Source organism: Lathyrus oleraceus, chromosome 4, assembly GCF_024323335.1.
Source record: "Lathyrus oleraceus cultivar Zhongwan6 chromosome 4, CAAS_Psat_ZW6_1.0, whole genome shotgun sequence".
NCBI lineage: Eukaryota > Viridiplantae > Streptophyta > Magnoliopsida > Fabales > Fabaceae > Lathyrus > Lathyrus oleraceus.
The window spans coordinates 24,447,309-24,454,602 of record NC_066582.1 but is presented as its reverse complement, the minus strand read 5'-3'; the positions used below and the strand labels follow the sequence as shown (position 1 = coordinate 24,454,602).

Here is a 7,294-nt window from a genome sequence, read left to right as displayed (position 1 = left end):
ATGCAAACATTATTGAACTGAGGATTTTTGTTAGTTTCATCAACTCTTTCAAGAAAATTGCTCAGATTGTTCAGGTCTACAGAAGCAACCATTGAGTGTGCAAACACTTCTCATCAACAATTTTGTTGAAATCCAAACAAAAAAATCATAGAATAACAATAATCAATAAAGAGATAATTTGAAAAATATTTACATTACAATACCATCTACTAGTAAAAAAGAGTACATTTGATAAATGAAAGAGTGATGAATGAGGTAAGATACTAAAATCAGATCCAAAATCAGACACATAGTAAATCAGATCTGAAACCAAATCTAAAATCAAACACACATCCATTCTCTCATTATGTTGCTTCTGTCAAAAACAAAAGAAGATGAAGGAAGATGTTAAAAAGGAAACAGTGGAAGATGAAGGATGAGAATGAAGTGAAGAGTTTATGGACGAGGAGAAAGGAAAAGAAGGTAACGGCAGCTAGGATTTTGGGAAGGGAAGAAAAACATGTTTTTATTTTTGAAATGGTATGATTTGGTATTAAAAAGAAAAATTCAAAAATAAAATAAAAAATATCAAAAAAAAAGCCACGTAAGTCAATTAAAATATAATGATTAACGTTTTTTATAAAAGTCTAACGGAAGGATCAAATAAATTAATAAAACAGTTTTGAGGAATTATAATGTGATATTTTTAATTAAGAAATTAAAATGAAATATTAAATTAAATTAAGTTAGAGAAAAAAAATACATTAAACCTATATTTTATATGTTTCTTTTTCGAAACCTTTTTATGAGCGTATCGATACTATGCCACACTTTCTTTTTGAATAAAAAATATATTGTCTATACAAGTTTAACCACAAATGTAGATTTCACAAGAAAGCTAGCTATTGTTTATATAATGCTATTTAATATTATTTCCGTTGCTTTTTAAGGGTCAATTTTTTTAAGGATCAATTTTTTGAATAAATATTATTTATTTTTAATTTTTATTTAAAATTTAAGATAATATTAATTGTATTTTTAACAAAATTATCTCTAAATTATTATTATTATAAAGAGAGAGAGAAATAAAATAAATTTAAAAAAAATTAAGAATACTGTAAAAGAAGAATTATGGTTTGAAAAATAATAATAATAATTAAATTTTTTTATAGGTATAAAAAGTCAAAATCACATTTAAAAAGAATCGGGGGATTAATATTAGTTTGATTAAGTTAAAACACAGTATTCCGTTTTTACGACAAATGATGGGCTCCTTGTTGTCGGGTGGTAAATGAATTTATGATGACATTTGCTAAATAGTGTAATGGCTAATTAATTTTTTCATCCATCTTTGGTTGGTGAAAGTAATGGACACAAATTGGTGTATTCAATTTCTTCTAGAGAGAGAAAAATATTGCTCATTATATGAATTTATTGTGGTAAGTAGGGCTAAAATAAAAACAAACCAAGTTTTGTAAGGCTCTGTTTAACCCACGTCTTCTTTTTCACTTCTCACTGAAATAACATTTCTTTTATAAATACTTTTCACTTCTTCACAAACCAATCACTACTAACTATCCAACTCTAAAGGTGAAATGAATATTGAAAAATCACAATACACTCTATTATAGAGAATGAGTTGAATTCCAAATTAAAATTGTTACTAAACGTTGGTCCATTTATCTTGACAACACCGCAACGTAGGATTTCCGATGAACATGGTTGTTTAGAATGGTTGAACAAACACGAGAAATACTCAGTAGTGTATATAAGCTTTGGAAGTTCGACGATACCTCCGCCTCATGAGCTCACTGCTTTGGCAGAGTCTTTAGAAGAATATGCATTTCCATTTCTTTGGGCCTTTAGGGGTAATCCAGAGGAGCAATTTACAAAGGGGTTTATAGAAAGGACAAGAACAAGAGGAAAAATTGTTGCATGGGCTCCTCAAGTGGAAATCCTTAAACACTCATCGGTTGGTGTTTGTTTGACACATTCTGGTTGGAATACAGTGTTGGATTGTATTGCGATGATTAGTAAACCGATTTTTGCAGATCAGAATATGAATGGAAGAATGATAGAAAATGTTTGGGAGATCGGTGTGACAGTTGAGAATGGAGTATTGACTAAAGAATCGGTTTTGAAAGCTTTGGAAGTAACCTTGTCAAGTGAGAGAGGGAAGTTTATGCGGCAGAAGATAATGAAACTTAAAGAATCTGTACTAGAAGCTGTTTCAAAAAATGGTAACTCTACAAAGAATCTCAAGACTTTGATACAAATTGTCACTAGTTAAAGTTTTTCTAGACATTATTTAGGATTGTTCAATGGTACAAAATTATCACTTTGTTAACTAAATGCATTTGTATCACCTCTGAAACTTTTAGTCTTTTGCATAAACAATTTTGACCATGAACAAATTTTTAATTATTATATTAACTTTTAGAGAGTTTTAGTATAGAATAATAGTAGCTATTGAATGAGCTATTATTTCCTAAGATTATATAATTAATATGTTGAAGTAATTTTGACATGTTGTATTCATGTCACATATCATATTAAAAGAAGATTAATTAAATTATGTTGTCTAAATAAACCAAAAAAATATTATAATAGATATGTATAATCATAACTTACTTAATTTTTAAAAGATACATTATAAAAAACAACAACATATAATATATGAAGATTGTTAAATGAGTTTGGATTTTTAAAAAAAAAAGTTTAAATAACGAGGTTGTTGATAAGTACGAAAAATATGCAAAATACAATAAATAAGTATTTATTAATTTATTTTGCGATCAATAAAAAAATCACAATTTATTAGGAAACGTGAGAAAGCGTTTATATGATTTTTTAAGTATTAGTTTTTTGAAAAAAAATTATATATTTTTAGTTGTTACTTGCAAAGTTCAAGATAGTACTAACTGTATTTTTGTCAAAATTTCCCATAAATAATTATTACAAAGAGAAACAAAACAAAATAAATATAATAAATAATTAAGGATGTTAGAAAAAAAAAGAATTATTGTTTAATGATCCGTTTTCATGATATGTGTAAAAAAATACTTAATACTTAGAAAGAAACAGATGAAATATTTATTAATACTTCCTCCGTTCTTTTTTAAGTGTCATATTTTTACTTTTTATATCTATAAAAAAATTAATCATTATTATTACTTTTTAAATAATAATTTTCGTATTACATATAACACCCTTAATTATTTATTGTATTTATTTAACTTTTTTTTCTCTATATATAATAATTATCTAAAAGTAATTTTGATAAAAAATACAATTAATACTACTTTAAACTTTATCGATAATAATTAAAAATATATATATTTTTTAAAACGATATTTAAAGAAAACGGATATAGAGTAACTACCGAGACAAGTACTGAAAAAACAAAACATCATTCAAACAACACTGAGGTTCGCTTAGCCAAGAATGCGACCTTCCTAAGCGAGCTAAGGTGACAAAAGGTTTCTTCTAAATTAAGTAACTTCAAACTAAGTAACAAAATTTACTTAGCACAATATCAAGTGCGCTTATCGAGATTTAACTCTTAAATTACTTCACGACAAAGAAAATGTTTGCTGACTGCTAAACAGGAAAGGTGGTAAATACCTCTTGTAGGATGAGATTGCATTACATAATGTTGTCATTTTAATAGAATTAAATTTTTTCAATAGAGTCTTTGATTTTAATGTTCTGATTTCAATATATATATATATAATAATTTCAAAATACTAAATTTGAATTTTTTTGACAGATCTCTACAATTTGAATTGAACAGAGTTAAACAATAAAATACTGCATTAAATGTTTTTTTTATTGCGAATTAAGTATTTGCCTACTAATTAAATGATTATCTCTTTTCAAATATGTTATTTCTTAATATTAATATTTCTTTAATCATTTTTAATTAGATGGACAAGTCAATTAAAAACTCTTACATCATATTATGTATTATATGTTCTTTTTGGAAACCTTTTTATGAGCATATCGATGCTAATGGCACACTTCTTTTTGAATAAAAAAAATATACTATTGTGTATCAAAGTTTAACAAAAAAAATAATCAAATATTTGAATTCGAGTGGTAAATAAACTTTTACAAAAATTTGTAAAATATCAAATTAAATTTTTAATATAAATAATATTTAATTAGATCTCATATCTTTCGTATTGAATTTTGAATTACTATAATTCATATTTTTCATATGAAAATGAATATATATATATATATATATATATATATATATATATATATATATATATATATATATATATATATATATATATATATATATATATTGTTCAGTGTTTACGACAAATGATGGGCTCCTTGTTGTCGGGTGGTAATTGAATTTATGATGACAGGTGCTAAACAGTGTAATGGCCAATTAATTTTTTCATCCCTCTTTGGTTGGTGAAAGTAATGGACACAAATTGGTGTATTCAATTTCTTCCAAAGAGAAAAATATTGTTCATTATATGAATAATTGTGGTAGGGCTAAAATAAAAACAAACCACTAGTTTTTGAAGGCTATGTTTAACCCACGTCTTCTTTTTCACTTGTCACTGAAATAACATTTTTTTATAAATATTCATGCTATATTTTTCACTTCTTCACAAACCAATCACTACCAAATATGAATGTTGAAAAATCACTACATGTTGCTGTTTTAGCATTCCCATATGGCACACACGCAGCTCCACTTCTTAGCCTTGTGACAAAAATTGCCGAAGAAGCTCCCAATGTCACTTTTTCATTCTTCAGCACAGAGAAATCAAATGCAACCCTATTTTCTAGTTCAAATGAGTTCCATCTTCCTAATATTAAACATTATGATGTTCCTGATGGTTTACCGGAAGGATACGTACCTTCCGGGCATCCACTTGAACCGATTTTTCTCTTCATTAAGGCGTTGCCAGAGAATTATAAGAGTGTTGTAGATGAAGCTGTGAAAGAGACAGGAAAGAAGATTACTTGTTTTGTTACTGATGCTTTCTATTGGTTTGGTGCTGATCTTGCTCATGAGATGAATGCCAAATGGGTTCCTGTTTGGACTGCTGGACCTCACGCTCTTCTAACACATTTCTATACAGATCTTATCAGAGAAAGAATAGGAAACAATAAAGGTATGTATCAATATTTTGTTAACTAATCTACCATTTATAAGAATTTGATTTGATTTTTTTTCTTGTATGGTACTAGATGATGTCAAAAAAGCCAATTTTCTACCTGGTTTTCCTGAGCTAGAAGCTTTTGATTTGCCGGAAGGGGTAATAGATGATATTAATGGACCTTTTGGAACAATGTTACACAAAATGGGACAAGCTTTACCACGAGCAACTGCAGTTACTATAAACTCATTTTCCACAATACACTCTATTATAGAGAATGAGTTGAATTCCAAGTTCAAATTGTTACTTAATGTTGGTCCTTTTATCTTGACAACACCACAACGTACGATTTCCGATGAACATGGTTGTTTAGAATGGTTGAACAAACACGAGAAATACTCAGTAGTGTATATAAGCTTTGGAAGTTCGATAATACCTCCGCCTCACGAACTCGCTGCATTGGCGGAGTCTTTAGAAGAATGTGGATTTCCGTTTCTCTGGGCCTTTAGGGGTAATCCAGAGGAACAATTTCCGAAGGGGTTTATAGAAAGGACAAGAACAAGAGGAAAAATTGTTGCATGGGCTCCTCAAATGGAAGTCCTTAAACATTCATCGGTTGGTGTTTGTTTGACGCATTCTGGTTGGAATTCGGTGTTGGATTGTATTGTTGGTGGCGTGCCAATGATTAGTAGACCATTTTTCGGAGATCAGAAGATGAATGCAAGAATGATAGAAAGTGTTTGGGAGATTGGTGTGAGAGTTGATAATGGAGTTTTGAGTAAAGAATCGATTTTGAAAGGTTTGGAAGTAACCATGACAAGTGAGAAAGGGAGGATTATGCGGGAGAAGATAGTGAAACTTAAAGAGTCTGCATTGAAAGCTGTTGGAGAAAATGGTAACTCTGCTAAGAATCTCAACACTTTGATACAAATTATCACTAGTTAAGTTTTTAACATTATTTAGGGTTGTTCAAATTTCACTAATACAAAGTTGTCACTTTCTTCACTAAATGAATATGTATCACCTCTAGAATTATTATCTTATGAATAAACAATTTTCACCATGAACAAATTTTGTAATTGTTATATTAACTTTTAGAGAGTTTTTAGAATAGAATAATAGTAGCTATTGAATGCGTTATTTAGAATCAATTTGTAGAAGTAATTTTGAAATGTTAGTTATATTCATGTTACATATCATATTAGAAAAAAAGATTAATTAAATTATGTTGTCTGCAATAAATAAAAAGTATTATAATAGATATTAATATGGATGATTTTAACCTACTTATCTTAATTTTTAAAAGATTGTCTTTATAAACTACATTATGTTAGCTTAAATGATGAGATTTTTAATAAGTGCTAAAAATATAAGTATTTATTGACTTATTTTTCAATCAATATAAAAAATCTCAATTTATCAGAAAACGTAAGAAAATGAATGTATGAACTTTTTACCGTGTATTTACTAACTTACAAGTAAAAAGAATCAAGAAAAACATCAAAAAAGATAAAAGCATCATTCAAGAACTGAGGCCTGCTTAGCAAAGAACAAGACCTTGCTAAGCGAGCTAAGGTGGCAAAAGGTTTCTTCAAAGTCAACTAACTTCAAAACTAAGCAACAAATTCACTTGGCATGATATCAAATGTGCTTAGCGAGGTATGGCGGTTAAGAGACTTAAAGGTTAAATTTCTTTAGGGAAAAAAATGTTTGCTCACTAAGGGAGTTTTGAGACGCGCTAAGCAAGGAAAGACGGTAAATACCCCTTGTAGTATGAGCATGCATGACTTAATGGTGAAGAAAGTAAACACGCTAAGAGAACTCTGAACCTAGCTTATCAAGAATGGAAAGAAAGGACTCTATAAATAGGAGTTCAGACAGTTTAGTCAGAAATAACTTGGTGTAATTGAGTAGTTTTCTCGATAGGGGGTGAGAGAAGTCTATTGTATACCAGAAACACAACATGAGAGGAAAAGATAGGAAGATTGAGGGAAAAAGCCTTGCTTGAGGAATCAACAACATATGATTTTCAACATCTTTCTTCCATGGCTTAATTGTAAAGCTACAATGAGTAAGCGTGGCTAATTTATCTTTTATTGGTTTTAAATATAGTCTTCTGAATGCTCATGTATTGATCATGATCATGGCGTTCTATGTAACTCTTCTTAAGCTTTAATACTCATGAAATC

General features: G+C 28.6%; 2 protein-coding genes across 2 annotated transcripts; both read left to right on the top strand.

Annotated features, from left to right (window-relative positions):
* The first annotated feature begins 1,241 nt into the window (after positions 1-1,241).
* Positions 1,242-2,269, top strand: LOC127135816 (flavonoid 3-O-glucosyltransferase). The gene is made up of 2 exons (XM_051062451.1): positions 1,242-1,266; positions 1,611-2,269. The coding sequence occupies exons 1-2, from the start codon at positions 1,242-1,244 to the stop codon at positions 2,267-2,269; spliced, it is 684 nt and encodes a 227-aa protein (XP_050918408.1).
* A 2,313-nt stretch (positions 2,270-4,582) lies between these two features.
* On the top strand, positions 4,583-6,179 carry LOC127138530 (flavonoid 3-O-glucosyltransferase). The gene is made up of 2 exons (XM_051064999.1): positions 4,583-5,120; positions 5,197-6,179. The coding sequence occupies exons 1-2, from the start codon at positions 4,631-4,633 to the stop codon at positions 6,048-6,050; spliced, it is 1,344 nt and encodes a 447-aa protein (XP_050920956.1). The 5' UTR covers positions 4,583-4,630; the 3' UTR covers positions 6,051-6,179.
* Positions 6,180-7,294: the final 1,115 nt, after the last annotated feature.